Raw genomic sequence first — 22,041 nt, 5'->3', positions numbered from 1 at the left:
ACATTCGACTATAAATATCTCTCGAACTATATATGGTCCACTCTGTGGAGGCCCATATGATCCTATCAGGATCGGACATGGTCGAAAAAAAAAAAAAATATATGGTGTTGTCATGCATTTTTACATCGGTAACGATAGACAAAAGTTAAATCTCAAATGAATGTATATTTCCAAATGACGGAATATTATTTTAAAAAAAGACCTGCTCTTCATCAAATGAATAGATAACAATACTTGTGTTAACCCAAAGTTGGTTATAGTTTTTTAAACTATAATACATATTTTTACAGCTAATCCCCAAACCCTACAATATATGGTATATACTGAAAAAAATAACACAGATATAACACTTAGTGTAAAATAAATATACATTTAATATGTAATAAATTAAATTACGGTCCTTAATCTATAGTCTTTAACTAGTTCATGAAAATATAAATTTTTCCTCAATGAGTCATAACATAATATCATTGGAATAACATATTATGATTATTAATAATAAATATTGAAATGTTTTAAAGTAAATAATTACATACAATTTCAGTAATATAAAAGAACCGACAATTTTAAACCATTCCTGTTTGTATTAATGAATAAAGTAAATCTGACTAGCAGATCACAATATCGACAATTAGTTAGCTACATATTATATTATGTCGAAGTGTTTGAAAGAAAAGAATTAATAATATATTACAGTATGACAATGCAAGGAATAAAGATTTAGTCAAACATTTGTGTTATACAATTTTGAAAAATATCATAAATTATAATCAGTCAGTTTTAATTTATTCATTTTAGATGATAAATACTGTAAAATGATAGGTAGGAACATGGGAAGGGTTTCGAAATAAAGATTTTGTAAATTTTACAATGTTGAATTAACATAAACTTTGTTTCAAAACCATTATAATGGAGTTTCATCATGTAAATGTCAATTCAATTAATGTAATATAATTATACATAGTAATAATATAATTACATTGTTTATACTATAAAATTATTTGTTTATATTAATTAATGATTATCAAAATTATTTTGGAATTGTCAGATTGGAATAATGAAAATGATAAATTCACCTCAATTCAATTTGACCTTAAAACTTTCTTGTAAACAAATAAAAACAAACATAAATATTTAGTTGTATTACATTGCAGACCTGATAAAATTACAGTTAACATAAAATAATACCTAAATCGTTTATATAAAAAAATAGGAATTCTGCATTAGGTATAATTTTGAAAGCATGGTTATAGTCAACGATGTTCGAACCAAGCCCTTCTTCTGCCAAAGGAGCCCTTCTGTAGTCTCATCAAAATCAACGATGCAAGCTACATTTTGGAGTGGCTCGCCCCCCCTGGCCGCCTCTATCTATGGCCAAAATATATGAAAATAAAGTGTGAAAGAATATTTAGTAAATTAGACGATAACTTTTGAAATTCTCATAATAGAAATAATATTGAAAAAAAATACTGAATATACAATAAGCCATTAAAATAAATACATACGTAGAATTATGACTTTCTCCAGTATTTAGAAATAATAATTAGGTCAATGAAGATTGCTGTGTTAATTTGAAAATAACACTCGCCAACCAAATATTGTATGCACAAGTACATACATTCGTGTTCATACATATAACTTACTATTTATCAACAACTTCTATAAGGCTTTTAGAATAAAAATAGCACAAACAGTAATTTTGTCAAATGTCAAATACAATTCACCTAGAGCTATTTATACCAACCTTGGAATTTTTTTTAATGTTTTCAAGATATTTCATAAAATAATATTATCAACATTTATAAACATTACTCTTTTCTAATCTTATAATATATTATATTGAATTGATATAATTTAATATTATACAGAGTTATCCAACTTGTGGTACAAATTTCACAGTCCTGTCAAATATTTGACATTTCGTCAATTGAAAGTCCACTAATAAACACAATAGATCGTCTCTCCACCGCAAAACACATAAAAATCGTACAATCATACTGTGAAAATAATTGCAAATCTTCAACACGGTCATACGGCGAAAATTAAGGTCAGAATTCAGTAGAAATCATCGCCCAACTGAAGGCTCTATTGACAAGCTGATTAAATTTTTTTAAGGGACTGGTAGTGTTTTGGATCGCCTGACACCTGTACATGTCCGTGTCCGAAAACTTGTACGTATGCAGTTCGACGTATGATACTTCACCGTGAAATATTGTTTCGGAAATATATATGGCCGTATATTAAAGACCGTCGAACCTCTTTGGGTCGTATAGTACTGACATAAAATTCATGTCTAAATAAAACACAGTTCTTGTCGGTTTACACTTTACAGGAAGCCAGCAGCAAACGAATTTTGAAAATGGCCGATATACTGGATTATTTGTTGGGTTAGATTTGGTTTTCATTTTTGAATTCATGAATTTTGCCTAAATCAGCTATGAAAATTGAATTAATGTTCATATTGAATGTAATAAAATTGGAGACCGTATAGTATACGGTCACCTCTTTCCGATAAGAAAGCTCACGGCGAACTGTGCCACGGTGAAATATTTTACATACAATTTACATGTAACCGTACAAGTTTGTCTAGCCTGTTCATGCGAAAACATAGCTGCTCCGATGCAAGTGTGGCCGAAGATCCAGAAAAATCGCAATAACTTGGCCTAAATGTGTAAAAAAGTCGTTGAAACTTGGCATAAGCGTATTGTGAAATTGCAAAGACCGAAGATATTGATTGAAATAAATATATTCACAAAAAGTTAACAATGTATGTTTTATTCAAAAAACAAATTCGTACCAGAACTAGGATAACCCTTTATATTCAGAATATATAGGTACATATTGACTGCTTAATTTGCAAACTAGCTAAACTAAAAAACTATCGAGCGGAATTTAACAATTCCAAAAATACACAAATAAGCTGCACTATGAATAATTAATACACTATTCTAGCTTCCCTTTTATATATAAAGAAAATTTACATAAAGAGCGTAGTTGTTCCATTTACGATATTGGAAATTTGGCACCTGCAATTGGCTGTTTTGTTTAATGAACGATAACGCATTCATTTATAGGTTTAGGAGTTTGAAATTTTGTGTGAGCATAGAAAACATGCTTTATAACAAAATGCCATCAAAATCTGATTTTTGGACAATAGTTTAGTTGGCTGGTTTGCAGATTAATACTTTGGACGCGGAAGACGCACACGGCGTGTAATGACCAGGCGGCCGATCAATGTAATTAACGTGCATTTTAAAGGGGGCAATTAAAATCTCATTATCTATTCAGCAGCGAATGCGTTAAGCAGTCAATATGTTGAATGTTGTATCAAATGAATGATAAAATTCATAATTTTAACTTTCATAGGTTTATTTGCAAAGTACATAGTCATGCTTTTGTTTCTAAAATCAAAGAAATGTTAATACAATAATCTTCACTAAATTGCATTAGTAATCTCAAATTACATTAATGTTTCTTATGTTTAAGCAAATGATTTTCCATTTCTAAATTTCAGGGACCTTTTAGTTTAGAATCGTTACACTGTTATAGACATTATTTCTTTTGTATCAGGACATACCAATTGAAGGGTTGAAACATTTTAAATGTACATGAGCAGACTCAAAAATTCACGTCAATTGTCATGATCGTAGCGCCAACCTTAAATAACAATTATGCACTACTATTCAGACACTAAATCAATCGTCTCATAACATATGAGTGTTAAAAACAGTAAACTACTATGTACATATAAATTGGTCAGCTAGGTGGCGAAACTAAACAATCTTCCCTCATATTTTCTTACTTAAAATGTCACCGCAAACTTTTGGGTATTGTATTTGGACAAGTAACAAGTGGATGATTGGATTTATGTACATTGGGTCCTCATTATCCGAGTCGTCGCAGTTACGAATTTGCAGAAAGATGCAAAAATACAAACGCAACAGTGCGCAGTCGTCAACTGTCACTTTAAATCTTTCAATTCCACACTCCTACACTACTTCTGTCTTACTCACGTGTCTTTTTCTTTTCTAAACATGTCCTAATTAAACCCATTTACTAAGTAATTTTGGTCCCCGTTTTAAGCGGATTCGCTTTAAGAGGTATTTTTTCAGTACCAAAAACCCTCGGATAACGAGGACCCCCTGTACTACCAATTATTATAAGAAATATTATTTTTGTTTCGTATTATTATTGTCTGTTAAAATAATGAATAAAGTAACCACTATCATTATAAAAGCAAACATCATTAATAGGGCATGTGGCATGTGGATGTATGTGAAAACTCATACCTTCAAGCTAATACTATAAACTCATAGGTACCTACCTTAATCGTTGAGTTCGACCAGACTAAAATATATCAATTGTTCTCTATTCCACCCACAACTCAATAAAAAAATTCACATTTACATTATCATACCCATTGATGGTAGTTTACCTCTCATATTATATAGATATATTGTTTACAATTTACATTAAAGCAATTCTTTTGTAATGGTCTCACATTTTTAACCCACAACACTCATTCATATTTCAAAAATCAGCTCGAAGGAAAATAAAAGAGAAATACGAAAGACTGATCCACATTGTAACAGTTCACAATGCAATCTATCGACTATGTAATTGCAGTATATATAAATAACCTGTTACAATATATTATTTGGCCTAACAGTTTTTAAATAAATAATGCTGATTTTTTGTTACAACATACTTACTCTTAGTCTAATTGATAAACATGAGGTATTACATATAAAACTTAAGTACCTACTAAATTAAATAGAAAATCATTTTCATCAGTAAATAGAATGTTTGAGCAGAACAGTCATTTACGAATAATTAAAAAAATTCATACCTAATAGAAACTAAAATTGAACATAATCGAAATGGACTGAACTACTCAAATTTCTCTCGTAGTCTATTTTTCATTAATACTGGAATGAGAGAAACCCCTGCAAAGACGGATAGCCACGTAACGGACGTCCACGACCAGGCATCTGCCGAAGAAGTCAACGTGTGAAGAGTCTGACCGGCTTGGATACAAACAAACGATGGTGGCGCAACACCTACAAAAACATACAATATTTAAGAATCATAATCCTTGGAAGTGAATTAACTATCCCATACACATATGTATTGAAACACAGTCATAGTGCAATACAATTTGGAAGAATCATTGTGATGGAGTTTGTGTCATGTGGGAGTATTACAAGCATTTTTAGTCCCCTGAATTGCCATGAAATTTCTTAAGCGTGTTGCAATCTATGTACTAACATAATAATTTAGTATTGAATGAAGATGTAAAAATAAGGCAATTAATTCCCAAAAGTCAAAGTGTATTAAACATTAATCTGGTGTTTGGTTATGTTGATTTAAAAATTGAGTTGTTTACCACGTAAATTAATATTTTATTTTAGCATAGTGTATATTCGATAACTACATTGAGTTTACGTTATTTGCCACTTATGTACAGTAAAAACAAAATAATGATTCAGTTGGTCGATAGTGTGTGTGCGGATGTTTACCCCTACTAGTGCTACTAGTAATTACCTGGCAGCCGATATACTCGTAGCACTGACGACTTATTCGTATGCATACAATCCACGAACCCAATCATTGTTTTGTTTTTACTGTTAGTATATGTGTAACTAAAAAAACATACAGTCATACTTATTATAATATTTGAAACATCAATAATAATTATTGCATTCTTTTGTAATATTTGGGTTGCCAGTTTCCTCTCGTCGTGTTTACTGACAGACTCTTTGAAGGTATGCAAAGTCTGGTCTGTGTACTCCTTGTCACTTCATCATTTCATCATGAATCATTTATTATACTATTGTAATGAATCAAATATGCTTACCTATGAATGTACCCAAGGCGAAAGGTACCAGCGGAACTCCGAGAATGGGAGCAGTGAGGTTTATAAACCAATTCGGAATAAATGGCGTCACCCTCAAAAATATCACATAATAGAGAAGGTTTCCTTTATTTTTCTCCACGGTAACAGCCCACGCTTTCGCTCTTTCTGGAAAATACTTTTGAATTAACTTCTTGCCCAATAGGTGTGACAATAAAAAGCACAGCGAGGCTCCGATCGCAGAACAGGAGCAGACAAGTATCAACGCCAGGTAGAATGGAAATAGGAATCCTGACAATATGCTTAAGAACAGAGAGCCGGGAATAGCGAATGATTGTAAACTGAAGACAGAGTTAAGGAAATTTACTTTACATCAATAAATACAACAAAAATAAAATAAAATAACGATCTTAAATTATTTTTTATGTTTCAGATATATGCAAAATCTGTACAAGTCTGTTTACTGAAAGCCAGGTGGGAACAGCGGCAATTTTCATAGCCGATTTCGGCAAAATTCATGAATTCAAAAATGATAACATAACCTAACCTAACAAATAATCCAGTATATCAGTTCTTTTCAAAATTTGTTTGCCGCCCTTCCACTAAATAGACAAGAACCGCATAATCTTTACAACAAAAATAAACGGTACAACTGACTAGTTCTCTAGAATATGACAACGCATACCATAATTTTTCTGAAATACTATAATTTCTTGGACCGTATACTATAATTCGATGACAAAAAGATTGCAACACAGTAAGGCTTCGGCCACATAGGCAGGTGCTTCGCTAGTGCTGAGCTAGGTGCTATGCTTGTCTACTAAAAACACTACTGCCACATTGCACACTACATGCTTAGGTACAAATTCATTTGACATTTGGGAGCGCTCCAAGTCAACAACGATATGTCACTCTCAAAACAAACCAGAAAGCTACTTCTCACAGAGAATTTAAGTTTAAAATTCCGAATGTCGCAAATTCGAACTTGTTGGGTGTATAATGTCAACTCATCCCATGCGTCATTATTCATAACCTCAAAATATACAGTGTTTGACGTTTGTCATACTGAAGAAATATCCGCCATCTTGCAACAATGGCAAAATCACTAGGTGACACAATAAAAATAACCAACACGATTGTTCGCCGAGAGACTCACGAGGTGACTCATAATCACGTAGCGAGGGGCGAGGCGTGCAGTGTGGCCATTGCGATAGAATAGTGTGTGTTCGTTCGCTAGGATATGTCACCTAGCACGTAGCCACCAAGCAAGGCACTTGTCTATGTGGCCTTAGCCTAATAGAATTCAGAAATCGCATCTTGACAGATGACGGCGGCGCGCGAGGGCAGAGAACTAGCCAAATAAAAATTTATAATTAGACAATTTGGATAATTATGTATATTTATATTTTTTTTAAAAGGATACAATATATACACCACAAATACTCCGATCATAACCTCAAAGAAGTATTTTTCTTTGTATCTATCGAGTACTAAGCCCAGTTGTTTGGCATCCTCAATATTCATTGGCAGTTTGATATGTTTTATTTCATTTCTGAAAACAGAATAATCAACATTAGTTAGAAAATTTTATAGATGAGAGGGTATAATAAGATACAGGTGAAGCCACGAATGGATGTAACTTTTTATCAGCATTGGATTTCAGATATAATATGCTCAACCTAACATAAGTGGTGAGAAGAGGAGAAAATGAAACATGCCCTAGATCCAAAGATCCAAATAAGCAGATGGCAAAATAAAACAAACATTAGAATTATATCCAGTCACCACAATTTAAACCTGAAAACAATTATTGGCACTAAACGTAGTTCTGTGTTGGACAACAATTCGAGGGCTTAGTGTCAAACAACACTATCTACAAAAGTGCAACTTTACAGGAGAGCCAAAAATCGTTATTTTAGATTCTTGTTACTCAACAAGGGAAATGTTTATTTAAAACCTAACGTTAATATTTTATAATTTATTGTGTATTGTACATTTATGTTGCTTATGATGATGTTAAAATTTATAGGGATAGTTTTTAAAAAATATGAAAACAAGGGTTACTTATGCAGTTAGAGTTAAACTTTACTGACGATTAAATAAGAAATTAGAAAAAATTTACATAACGTTGTTTGACTATCATGTAGCCGTAAATGTAAAATAACGTTATCTCTCTTGTAGATAACGTTGTCTGACTTTGCACTCGAATTATTAGCCGACTCGCACATCTAAACTCGTCTCATCTGCAACATGTCGAATGACGTAATCGTTATTCACAAAACACACGTTATCTTAGGTTACATGTAAATTGTACGAAAAACATTTCAACGTGACACAGTTGAGCTTTCTATCAGAAAGAGATGACCGTATACTATAATATGGTCTCCAATTTTATTAGATTCAATATGAACTTTAATTCAATTTTCATAGCTGATTTTGGGAAAATTCATGAATTCAAGAATGAATACCTAACCTAACAAATAATCCAATATATCGGCTATTTTCAAATATACGGCCATATTATATTTCCGATACAACATTTCATGGTGAAGTGTGATACGGCGAACTGCATACGTACAAGTTTCCGGACACGGTTATCTTATGGACCTTCGCACACTGTTGGAATGAAATTTACTTTGAAAAAAAACATCTGGTGTTGCTTGCAACAAATCTCATGCGATCCCACCTGCAAGTCGCTCCCCGTCCGAGTTACGGTTACGCATGCGCACATGCTACGAGTCAGCCATTCGTATTCAGACGTCAACCTCGGCAGACGCTGTATCTCATACAAAATGGCGGATGGGCGCTTTAACATTTACTTTGTTCAAGAAAATGAGAAATATCTGTGCGTATATATATGACTATACTAGATGTGCCTAAATAACGGATGACCCCAATATTTTCGTTTACTACTTCAATTTGTGCGGTACTAATACATAATAATCGCTGTTTCGGCGTTTGATACGCAGATGACATTTTTGGCGTTTGACTACTTTGACGTTTCGAGAGGTTACGCGCGTCGTTGTCGCTACGCTCCTACGTATGCGGTCAAATATGCAACATGCTTGCGAAATTCCTACAAGGTTTGATTTATGACTGTGTTGCAGACGAGACAAATTTAGATGTGCGAGCCGGCTTACAAATACATTGTTCTACTTTCGTTTTTCAAATTTACAAAAAAAATGTAAGTAATTATAAAAATGTATATTGACAAGGTACTTACTCGTCGAGATCAGGAAACTTGCTATATATTAATCCCATTGTCAGCAGTGATCCTAAAAATATGACACTTACAGCAATAAGTGCATGAGAGGTGCCTAGTTCCTTCTTAGTTGTAGATATAGAACTCTCTGGAAAAGAATTCAAATTAAGAATACAATATATTTTGGCAAAACATGTAAGTATATGATTTTTTTTCCATAATTTCATTATGGCTAATTTATTAAATATGAATAAATGAGTGTTTAATTAGTATTGATAATTGAGTAAATAGGAAATAAAGGATAGTGGCAATATTAGCAATATTTTCAAAAGATAAGGCAGCTTGAATACCTATCGCCCATGACAATCTAAAATAATAAGAGCATTTAATCAATATTTTCTTTGAAAGCGAATCTATATTTGACATTTTGCTAAGCTTACACAATGTACTAAATTAAAATACAATAAACAACACATTAGAATAATAATTTGAATGATAGCTGAAAATACCAGTTCATAAACAATTAAAAATAAGTAATGCGTAGGTACACAATAGAAAAAATTACAGTAGGTACTTAGAAAGTAAAAATTAGAATAGGTAGGTATAAATAGTTAAATTAAAACATACGTCGCGGACGGTAAGGAAGGATTGGATATCGTCGGATAGGATAAATACTATTGTGCAAATAGGTGTGCGTTATTTGTTGTGAAGACGACACAATTGGACACTGAATGAAATTGTCACAATCACCTCTGTCACTATTTCTTGAAGATCGGTTTTGAATCATTGTGGCCAATATTTTACAGTTAAATAGAATATAAATAGTCAACGTACGTAAACTATTGCAATTCTAGCTTAACCCTTAACTATAACAATATTTAAAAATCTCAGCACCAAAACATCGTTTTTAACCTATCATTCAACGGAGTTGTCAATTGACATACAATCATACAATGCAAACATGGCGGGCGACGACTGACATTTTAATTGCCATTACAATAAATTAAATATCCATAACAAAGTTGTATCATTTTACTACCTAAATTAATTATAAACCCTTTTTTAAAATCTTTTGTGCTAAAAAATGACGGTAAATCTGTGAATATGTTTTGTTATTGTTAAATGAATTCAAAAATAATGATATGCACCGTCTTTGTGTTAGCACAACGAGCTTCATTACTGATTTATTTTTAAATACTCATTTAACTGGCAATATTTTTCTCAAATGTCAAAATCTTTTTTTTTTATTTAACCAGCTATAAAATCAAATTTTTTTGGGCCACGTTCATATTATATTTTGATTTTTTTTTTCACTAATTTACTAACAAATTTCACTAATAAAATTATATCTAGGTACATCCTTTTTTCTTAATATTTTAAGGGTACCTAAAGATCGTTTTCTGATGTTTTTCTCAAATCAAATCCGAGGAACTCTGTGGTTCGGATAAAAATATAAAAAATTCAGTCTCGATCAAGCCTCAACTCACAAGTGCATTTCAATCAAAAAAATGATTATTTTCAATCTTTTTTGTAAAAAGATTATTGTAAGTATGGTATAAAATACTTACTATAATAATAATATTATTATGGTATAGGTGCCACCGTCGGACCTCTTTCGGTAAAGGTGAAATAAATCCCAATTTTCAGTGATAAAGGCCCATGGCCCCCATAAAGGTTCGAATAGACTATATGACGATCGGGCAAATATATGCTAAGAGCGTTTTAGTGTCTATGATCAAATCTATGCCATTCCGACATTTATACATACATATTGTATGACAGCTATGACATCGTATTATTTACACTCTGTGACACCCTGTGACACACGACGCCAACATAAGAAACGGGTTTTTCGACATATATATGACCGATCGTCATAGAGTCTATTTGAAGCATAAGGGGGAGACTGGCAAGGCTCTAGCCTAGGGTCCGGGCATAAAAGGGTCCTGGCGTGGCGGCTCAACCAGCTAAGTGAGATTAACACACAACGCAAATTTACTCTAATAGTAAAAAAAGTCGCCTACGGCCCTACTTTACTTCAGGACTATTAAATATTATAAATATGTGCTTGTGCGTTATGTACCTATGTATGATGTACTTAAACGATAATTCCCATGTAGAATTTGGGAAACACTACTGTAGAGCAGCACACTGCACTTAGTGCATAGGTACTGATGTAATATGTTTATAAACAACATTGGGTGGTTGTGTTTTTTTTATAATAAGCAAAATTTAACGAAGTGTTGTTGACATTTTTTTATTATGTGTACCTATATCTCATGTAGTTTAGCATAAAAATATTGTTTATGTAAAGTAAACACAATTTCCCAGAGGCCAGACACCACGTTCCTAATTCGGGCCACCCTAGCACCAGAAGTCAGCCGCCTGATTCTAAATAGGATTTGAATCAAATAGATTGAAGTCCAATCTCTTTGATTTGAATTATTATACTCTTACGATAGACTACATCTAGTTATAAATACAAGTGGGTAGCTGTTTGTATTATAAAAGAAATCCGCAATGAAAAAAATTAAATGAAAAACTTAAAAGGTGGCTGAACAAAGGATATATATTTTTTTATCAAATAATCCAGTAATCGGCTGGGTGGCTGACTTTTGTAAAACTCGGCAAAAGTTGACCCTAAAGGCAGCCGCTTTAAAAAAGTAACTAATATGGTTTAAATGCAATCTTTTTACATTAAAATATAATAAATATATCATGATTAAGTTGGAGGAAAACTTACCGTGAACCAATTATCACAGAATATTGAAGTATATCGTATTTTCGAGCACTATGTCAACTCGTCCAAAACGTCAAAAACATGTACCGTCGAATTGGGTGGATAGAGACACTTTTTTCCCTTGACGATAATGTATCTGCATACTTATTCCAAATTATATCAACACGATTAGCTTAAAACTTGTTTTTATAGTCCTTCTACATGTTTATGGACATATTTTTCAAATATCCTTTAAGGTTATTAAAGTACAGCCAATTTTGTTCGATGTCTCTATTTAACTTGAATTGGGGTGAATAGAGACGAGAGGGGGGTGAATAGAGACTTGGAAGGTGAATAGAGACAAAATGTATAGGGAGGTAGGTAGATGTAGGTCATTTATAAACATTCATACATTTGAGATTATTAAATCGAATTATAATGTTACAAGTGCAATTTTATAAAACATAATATTTATCAATATATAAAATATATAAGCATTTGGTTTCCTTACACTAACTTTACATACATTTATGGAATTTATAAAATCAAAATATTTATTTTACAATTATTGCACTAGGTTTCTTTTTGAAAGATAATTATCAATCAATTATGAAAATATTATAAAATAGGTAGGTATCTAGTTATATAAAATTAATATTGTGAGTTTATTAGGTAGATGAGTAGGTAACTGAAAATTAAAAATGCTCAAATCTATGGAGTTTAGGTATTAAATGAAATTATTAATTTTACATGTGCACTATTTAAAAAGATATTTATCAATGAATAAAATCATTATTATTTAGTTATTAACATTAATTAGTATTATTGGAAGTTTTCCCAATATAATAGCTTGTACAGCATTCTTCAAAACCTATGGGTTGTGTTTGAGGTGTCTTTTGGTGCTTCGGGGATCTGGTTTAAAACACTTGGCATGTTTATATTGTACAGTGATCTTTCTAAAAAAAGAAAAAGAAGAAATATTATACCAAACATAGTCACTTTTCAAACTATTTAAATTTAAGTTTTCTGTATCATCACTGTCTCTATTCACCCACAGGCTGTCCTTATTCACCCCGTATTGCGTCTCTATTCACCCCTTATGGCGTCTCTATTCACCCCCTTCTCGTCTCTATTCACCCCAAAATATGTGAAAATTTCAAGTTCTGTAAAAAGAGCCCAATAATGCCGAAATTTATAGTATAAAAAACACTTGCAGTAAATGTAAATTATTATGTTAACACAGTTATACTTACGTTTTCTGGAATAATATCAAAGTTTTTGAGCAGTCGAAAAGTAACGATTCACGGACACCGAAGTCTAACGCAGTTGTTTAAATTTTGACAGATTATAGAGTTGCTTTGGTGTTGTCATCCAAAATATGAGATTACCAGCAGTCAAAAAATATTCACATACTCATGATAAATACGTAGGATACTTATTAAAGTTGTGTTGAAATTCATACCATGTTTTTGTCTCTTTTCACCCCACAGTCTCTATTCACCCCAAACGACGGTACTCACTCTCCGAACTTCCAAATAAATATTAAAATTTATTTCACATTTGAACCACAGATTGTTCACAATCGTTATTAGGTAGCCGAGCATTGGATCGAAAAATTAAATAATTTAATGTTTACTTTACTTCTTATACAATGATTTGTTTAGCATGGCTGACTACTGGAGCTGGCTGACCATAGGAGCACCAATCCTACGTTGCGGATATGCCCGAGGTGCGTTTAATATACCTACATAGGTACGTGAGGGTTAAATCCCTCCCTCTCCATTGCTCCCTCTACATGAGAAATTGAAGCCGCTGATCATGTTGTAATATTGTTATTGTGACCTGCGTTCTGTCTATGAGTAGGTACCTTCCATGCGGGATTCTCTGCCATTTCTCAAACTGATAAAAATGCGCTGGTATGGATTGGGGCTCTACCAGTGTACTAGTAAGTGTGCAATTTTCGAAAATGTACAACACAACTTACCTACATAATATTACCTATTTTGATGTGGTAAGGATAATAAGCTTTACTCTTTACTCGTAGATTTTGTTATAAAAATATATTAGATATTTTTTTTAATGGATACCCATACCATTTTTCTGTGTGCGCGCCCAGCTGGTTTGTCACGTAAACGAAACGTTGATAATATTTGAGGATATATTCCGGAGACTTTGTGATTCATTGGTTTTGACTGTCATAAACTAATAAAGCGATATCGGCTTCAAAACCTTGGTACATTGCGACTGACCTTCACATTTTTCTATCTTTATCTGTTATGTGGTAGGAATGTACTAAGAGAGGACACTTTATTGTAAAGCTATGGTTTGGGTTTGGAATGAACTTTGTTATAATTAAGTCCATTATACCGGATACCGTATTCAACATCCATAGCTCAATTTTAATCAATACAGTTGTACAAAATATAATTACACAAGCGCACACAGAAACATGTTTGGGGGTGTCCATTTTGAATAAATATCTATAATATTTTTACTGATTTATAAAGCGGCATGTTAGGGCGGGCTTAATAAAATCCAGACGGTGCCACTGACTTCCACAGTTGACTTCCCTACTACTTATGACTTCTCATCGCTTCAATCGCGGAATATCGCACTTTTCCCAGTAAGATTCCCTATATCCAGATACTCCTCATGTTAAATTTAGCGATAAACATCAGGTCGGAATGTATAACTAAGGGTTTTTTCGACTACGTCCGATTCTTTAAGGTCATATTACGGGCCCTCGACAGATTGGAGGTTTATATTAACAGATTTTGTTTTTACGAGAAATGGATGTCAGCCACTTGCTCAACATATTAGGTCCATACTCTGACTCATACACACATTGAAAAACAATAGGTACCTACGTGTACTTGCCAGAACTATGATTCGATCCTGGGACCCACGACGTTATAGACCGTCGCCTAACTAAGGGTACTTACGAGTTATTGTGACCTGTCGTTTCCACAAGTGGTTATAGAATGCGCGTGGCTTAACGGTCATAATAATTATTATTAGGATCGTTAGTATTCGTTTGTGTCGTCCGCGCTGTCACGTCGCGCCTGTAATTACCATAAAAATAAAATACCATACAAAAGCAATACAGTAATGTTTTCTTTTTTTATCTTTTTTAAATTTAAAGTAAGTATTTATTTACGACGGCCACAGGTTGTAAGTCACTGAGCGTAAACATTGCCGGCTTGTTTCGGAAGCTACCGCTATCCGTCGCTACCGGTCTCGCCTTCGACTTACTTGTCCTAGCTAGGGCTGTCTCCACGAGAGCTTTTGCAGCCGGAAATCAAATTACCGTCATTGTATTACATATATTATTTTAGAATTTAAAATTTCCGCTAGGATGAAAACGGTAATTATATATACTTACTAGCTGACCCGGCAAACGTTGTTCTGCCATATAAAGTATTTCTAGTGAATATTTTGGTTGTTAAATAAAAAATAACGAATGTATCGTAAGTGCGTGGGGATGGGATCTATGACAGAAAGAGGAATAGAGCGCTGTTGACGATGACCGCCGATAAAAACAAAAAAACATCAACCATTCATTTTCTCAATTCAAAATGAGTAATGATGTTCATAATGAATGAATTACCTGTGACAGGATCTCGTTGTTTAATGTTTATGCAATATCCGTCTTGTCCCTTCCAGAAAATTAGCGGATATTGGATAGCGTCGTATGAACGGTGTGTGTCAGCGATGAACCCCAGATTATTGTTTCTTCTTCGAATCACGATTTCTCGCGTCGATGTGCGGTCGCCAACCATGATTCCAGCAATGTCGTCAACAACAGGCGCATTGAATCGATGCATGTGCTCTCCAGCTGGTGTTTTATCAGGATTGATGACAATAGCGTGATTGTCACTTTGCAATTCGTGCATGTGTGCTTTGAAGAATTTCAATAATTCATTGTGCTCATTCAACAGGGCGTCCAGTTCGCCGACGATGCGCCTGGCATTAGGCGTATTGAGGCTATTGTAGCCGCAACGTGCATCCACATGATTGATGTCCTCACCGCCCATGAAGTAGATTTGTAAAAATTTATGTGGTTCGTTTGGCATTGGCAGCAATGAGCCTACTTTGTGGTATACTTGGCTTTGATTTTGAACGTAGAATGGAATTATCGCAGTATTGTGAACTATTTCTGTTGATCCGAACGAAGTCATTTGGAAGCATGAATTGAATGTGCGAATGGACTTCAGGAACAGGTTTGAATCTGGAACCGTGCCGATGAGCAAGCCGTTCAATGATTTTGGTGGTATCTCAATTTCTGGTAGTTGCACTTTTCCTGATGCGCAACACATCCCAGCTGACTCATGTTTGAATTTGAGCGCATGACAATGGGGACATTCTTTGTCCATAGCACCAATCAGCACTTTCAGATGAGCGGAATATTCAATATCTGGCTCGTACTCGAATGCGAGACGAAGGAACGAAACGGATGTAAATGTTCGATGTACTTGTTGGCGTTGTCGGTCATTTGCTCTGCGTGTGTTAACTACGAACCGGCGCGCTTGGCTCCGTTCCAATTGTCGTTGTTGATTTCGTTCAGCTCGTGCCTCTTGTGATTGAGATGCACGCAATTGCGACATGCTTACACGCACGTTTTTGTTATCTTGTTGGATTTGTTCGTCTGTTCTTTCTGCTCTACTATTTCGCATGTTTGTTGATTTCTTCGTTCGACGGCCCAAATGGCCCCCTTTGCGTCTTGCTGGCATTGTGCACTGTAATACACGCACATAAAAATAGATAAATTAAAATAAATCGTACAAAATTTTGCACACACACTGCGTTGTGATATGCCGAATGAAATGTCAAAATGACGCGACGCTTTTCTTGAATTCTTCTCGGACGTAGCGCCATCTGTCATTCAACAACATAAATAATTTCGTTCTGTTTGAAATACGAACGACGGTTAAATTTGTTCATACAAAAATAATAAAATCGCGATTAAAAAATGGAAGGATGGGGGTAGGAGGATGAAAATTATGGGTTATAGGTATTTTTTGATGCAAAATAATAAAAAAAATACAAAAAGAAATTTTCAAAAAATAAAAGAAAAAATTTTCTGGATAGAGATACCCTGATCACCTAGCGGTATGAAATATACTTGTTGACCTATTATCATATCTAAAAAATATACATAAAAAAATCATAAAAATCAGTCTAGCCATTTCGGAGGAGTTCGACCACAAACATCGTGACACGAGATTTTTATATATATAGTCGCGATTAAAAAATGGGAGGGTGGGGTAGGAGGGTGAACATTTGGGGTTATAGGTATTTTTTGATGCAAAATAATAAAAAAATACAAAAAGAAATTTTCAAAAAAATAAAAGAAAATTTTTTCTGGATAGAGATACCCTAATCACCTAGCGGTATGAAATATACTTGTTGACCTATTCTCATACCTAACAAATATACATAAAAAAATTCATAAAAATCGGTCTAGCCATTTCGGAGGAGTTCGACCACAAACATCGTGACACGAGATTTATATATATATATAGAGATAATAATTCTGGAAACAAGTACCTATGATACTTAAAATAAAGCTGACTAGCATTGAAGTATTTAATACTATGTCTTTCCATCAACAGCAAAATACATAAATAAATACTTATTTTATCAATAGTACCTATTGATATAGATAAGTAAGTAGTAGTGATTTACAAGATGCGTATTTAAAATATATGTATGGGAAGATTACTCGTCGATTATAACTTATTTTACCCCTCATTTAACATTACAATACTATTATGTAATAAATATACAAGTAGGGATATATTTAAATTAAACGTTATGTTATGCTCAAATTACATTGGCAGATTGCGTCTGGTCCGATCGTCTGCCGCGATTGCCAAAATCTATTATCTATGGTTTTCCGAGATCGTGAACGATCGTGTGCAAATTGGAACCAATCCTTTTCCCGTCTGCCTTGATTCGCGAAGATTCACGCGAAAATGACCGAGAACGTACGAAAATATCCGAACCTACAAGTCGCTTGCGAGGTTAGGCTTAATAGCTGAGTTTTGACGTAAAATTGCGAGAGAAAACTGTTCAGTGTAGCCACCAATCTAACGAATAAATATTCAGTCAACCTATATTTTTAATAATAGTAACACTATGTTTATTTTAACCAATCGAAAGCAATGGCCAACATGATCGAATCATAGTGTAAAGACGTTACGTCACGACCAAGTATCTTATCTATGGTCACGACGGTTGGCGTGGATGGTTGGATCTGCGCGTCTGCCAATGTAATTAAGCCATTCTCTTCAATCTACGGCTACTATAGCATACATAATTATGTATACCTACTCAGTAGGGTAGTTTTTTTACATTTTTAACACCATAAAGGCCATGATACCTAATGACAATAGGGTAGTTAGTAATATAAGTAAAACATTCACAAACACCAGGTCGAACTCGGAGCCCCCGGGTGAAGGGCCAGCATCTTACGCACTTAACTACGAGGGCCGTATGACAAGGTTTGAATTCCATGGCTAAATTATGTTGTTTTGTGTTTGCTTACCCCGCAATGCGATCATGAAAATTGCACTAAAGAAAACTAAAACAAACCGGAAAAAAAACTGTGTATGATTGTGTGTGATGTAACCGATAATATATATAATGAAATAATATCAATACGTTAGAGGATGAACCACGGAAGTCACGCTTGGACTTTTGTTCAGGAGAGTGATTTTAGTGTCGGTTAAATGTTTGAAACTCTATAACTTTTTAAAGAACTATAATAATTAGGGTTTGTAAACGGTATTATTCACAATTAAATTTATTTTTGACCATAGTATAGATAGAAATAGCAAATTATCTAGAATTAATAAATTAATGGACTTCCATGTTTTATGTTGTAACACATAATATAGAAGTACCACTAAGCAATACGTCACATATAGATAATACACGGAACTCCATATAGGTAGGTATAAATTATTTTTATTTCTTGTGCTTCATATTATTAATAATTATTTTATTATAAATATACAAAATATTTCAGTAAGTCTAAATATGAAAAGGAATTATATATTTTTTAATTTACATAAGTACAAGATTATTTGAAATTTATTATTGCTCTAGAAAAAAATCAACGCAATGAGAATTATTCCAGGTCATTCTCCGGGACATCAGCTGATGAGGAATTATGTGAAATTCTATCATAAAATTTTTGAAATTCTGGAGATATCCATTGTTTCATAGTTTGCAGATCTTAACCGGACACGATGGTTTTGCGTCGATGCTCTTGGCCTAATAGAATCTCCAACTTGCTCATGTGCCGAATTGCAGGATGCCGATCACATCCTCTGGGAGTGTCCCCATATTATGTCGGTTGAAAGGGAAGAGCTTTTCAAGTCAGCTTTTAAAAAGTTTGCGGCGTTTTACGGCGAGCAAGAAGGTCGGAGGTCCACAGTTTGGAAATCTTCATCGGAGAACTTCGCCTTATAACGTAGATAACCAGCGCCATCTTAGGATATAAATAAAAAAGGAAAAAAAGGTGTGCCATCAATATTCTTTTTTCGAGCCACAAAAGGAGCTGAAGATGATTCATACAAAGAGCAATAATTGTTTATATCATTTAACTCCATGTTAATAGCTTTAAAAGGCTTCTTTCTTTTACATGTCCCTACAAACTGAACCCAATCCCATGGAGTAACAATCTGCATACCGTTCAGCATCTTTTTTGACGTTCTGTTATAGAGTGGTCGGTGTCTATCTCCATGTGTGTATGGCCTCGTAATAGGAATTTGTGATTTATGATTTTCAGCGTAGGAATGGTTTTCAGAAACCAGATATATGAAAAAACAATCATGATAATACTCTGTTGGCCAGGGCAATTAAGTATCATAACAAATCGTCAGCTCTTCAATATTTGCTAAAACATTGCTAGATGCCCATTAGCAGCCGATCTTATTGCCACCCCTACCACTTTTTCTTTCATCCACATCAGTGTTGTGTCTCACTCACTACTTGCATCATCGTAAATTGTAAAATTCAGAGTCCACAAATTTCTCAGATGGAAACTATATGGAGTAGGTAAACACTTCTCCAAGTCAATCATTATTACTTTCATACTGGTAATTTTTTCTGTTGCAAGAGTTTTATCAATCTTATTTAATTGCAGCTGCTTCCTGTATGTGGTCTTCCAAAAGGTGTCTTTGAATTTCTTTTTCTTCAAAAGAAATATTGACTTAGAATTTTAAAAAGTATATATAATAAGTAATATATAATATTTTAGATTTAAATTTTTTTGTAGATTTATTGCATTTAAATATCTAAAAAAGTAGTACAAATTCTATTTATTATTATAAAACTGTCCCCGGGGGGCAACGGGTTAAAACTGAAATTCAGGTCTCCGACCACGCACTCCGGCTCTGATGCCACTACATACAATTATTGTCCGTGAGTGAAGCATTCCGATCTACGCGTAACACGTCGCCCGCGCCAACCTGGCGGTTATTAGTTTTTCTGATCTAACTTTGCCATTTGACCTCCGATCAAGCTGAAATAAACGCCAATATTTTTTAAATGTACACATTCTAGCGACATTTTCAATAAAAATGGCGGTTGCAGCATTAACTACCGCGTTTCAAGACCTTGTACGCGGCGACTTTTTTCCGCAAAAACCGTAAAACTGTCCCCGGGTTGCAACGGGTTGAATCTGAAATTTGAGATCCCGACCACGCACTCCGGCTCGTCAGCCCCCGTCTACTGTCCAAATTTTGTCGAAATCCGACTGCGCGTGTGGATTTTTACAAAGAAAAACGAAAATTATAGTAGGTATAGATAATACGTACCTACCTAACTTTTGTTGGACTTCCGTGGAATTATTATAATGGTTTATTGACATTTTTCTTAGAGCATAAACATCTCAAAAAGGACACCCGTTGTTTATGCACTAAAGTGAACTGGACTTCAGTCAAGGCCTGAACAAAAACGATGCATGAGTGCGAGTGAGAAAGTATTCGGCACCCTTATGATCTCGGCGACACGCGCTAGAGTAAGATAAAAGGTCTACATATTTTTGGGATGGTTTCCAAAATTATCGCCGGCAATTCGTGCTGAATCGCTTCACGTAGCATTGATAATCTGCGAGTTCGTGTTGCTAAATTTGCTATTTTTTGTGTTAAACATAGAACAGTGGTAAATATTTTTAGTTAATTAAGTAGGAAAGGTGGTTCTGCGTGTTGTATTAAAATATGGTAGCCGTACTGATAAGTAAGAAGGTGGTATTACGTTTCATAGGTAAGTTGATACATGTTCGTGACAATTTATTCGTATATTATTATTTATTTTAATATCAGTGACCTAGTGTTTCTTTAAAATAACTTAAATTATGGATATCTTTACCTAATTGGTTGCATTTTGACTGCTTAAAAATACTATATAACGTAAAAAAACAGAAATTATATTTTATATCTGAGCGTCTAGTGCGAGCACTTTGGGCGAGCACTAGCGAAATGGTCTATGGTCTCGAACATTTGTAGGCGAATGGTTTCGCTCGCCCACAAACCAAACGCACGACATGTAGCTTCATTTAGCAGTGCAACGGGTGGCGTCTAGATGTATCTATAGTCTATGACTTCAGTTATTTTTTAATTAGCTATATCGGTTAATTTACTACTTATAGACTTCAGTGTTTCATTCATTTGTGTAATGAAATAAAAGAAAATTTTCTGCATATTTAACTCAGAAACGGTAAAAACTGGACTTCCGTGGTTCGTCCTCTAATGTACAGATTATGAAAAACGACTATAAAACAATAGTAAGTCGATTGGTGGAATGGTAAAACTAAAGTGGAGAATGGATCCATGTGTACCTATTTTGTTTATGCGACACGACTGGGTTGAACAAATCGTCATCCGACTAATATTCATACCGGATTTTAGGTCTAATTAAAACAATTAAAAACATATTAATATAAATGTATTACAAACTTAAATTATTTCTTAATGTACCTCAAGTATGCAAATGTAAAGTAGAGTTATTGGAAAAGCCTGTAATTTTGGTGATCGCAATACTCAGTAAGCAATGAGACGACGAATAAAATAGAGATTCAATTACATGAATAACGATAACCGGATATCTGATAATATTAATTTGAAATGGCAAAGTGACAACCCTAAACTCGAGTCCCTTTCTAAAAAAACAAACCAGCGTCAAGTTTGAAGTCTCAAATCGTCCAAGACGAGTCCAACGTTAAGTCGCTGAACGGCTGAAGAACGAAGTTTTAAAGTT

General features: G+C 34.0%; 1 protein-coding gene across 1 annotated transcript; it reads right to left on the bottom strand.

The window, feature by feature from the left end:
• Positions 1–2,409: 2,409 nt before the first annotated feature.
• On the bottom strand, positions 2,410–10,016 carry stas (Transmembrane protein stas). Its single transcript, XM_085958592.1, has 5 exons — positions 9,807–10,016; positions 9,078–9,204; positions 7,278–7,406; positions 5,858–6,195; positions 2,410–5,060 (listed from the first exon to the last, which is right to left on the bottom strand). Exons 1-5 carry the CDS (start codon positions 9,841–9,843, stop codon positions 4,891–4,893), a joined length of 801 nt encoding a protein of 266 aa, XP_085814718.1. The 5' UTR covers positions 9,844–10,016; the 3' UTR covers positions 2,410–4,890.
• Between the last annotated feature and the right edge of the window lie 12,025 nt (positions 10,017–22,041).

The sequence above is a fragment of the Rhyacophila brunnea genome, unplaced genomic scaffold (assembly GCF_057557595.1).
Source record: "Rhyacophila brunnea isolate RB1 unplaced genomic scaffold, BYU_Rbru_1.0 scaffold_8, whole genome shotgun sequence".
NCBI classification, from domain to species: Eukaryota; Metazoa; Arthropoda; class Insecta; order Trichoptera; family Rhyacophilidae; genus Rhyacophila; species Rhyacophila brunnea.
The sequence above is the reverse complement of the archived record's forward strand: the minus strand, read 5'-3'. Positions and strand labels throughout refer to the sequence as shown.

Coding starts and splice junctions, on each gene's coding strand:
- stas (XM_085958592.1), bottom strand. CDS start 9,843: ATGATTCAAAACCGATCTTCAAGAAATAGTGACAGAG. Junction 6,196..7,277: donor GTATTTGTGGTGTATATATT/GTATCCTTTTAA, acceptor CTCTGTCTTCAG/TTTACAATCATTCGCTATTC. Junction 5,061..5,857: donor CGCCTTGGGTACATTCATAG/GTAAGCATATTT, acceptor ATGTTTTTGTAG/GTGTTGCGCCACCATCGTTT.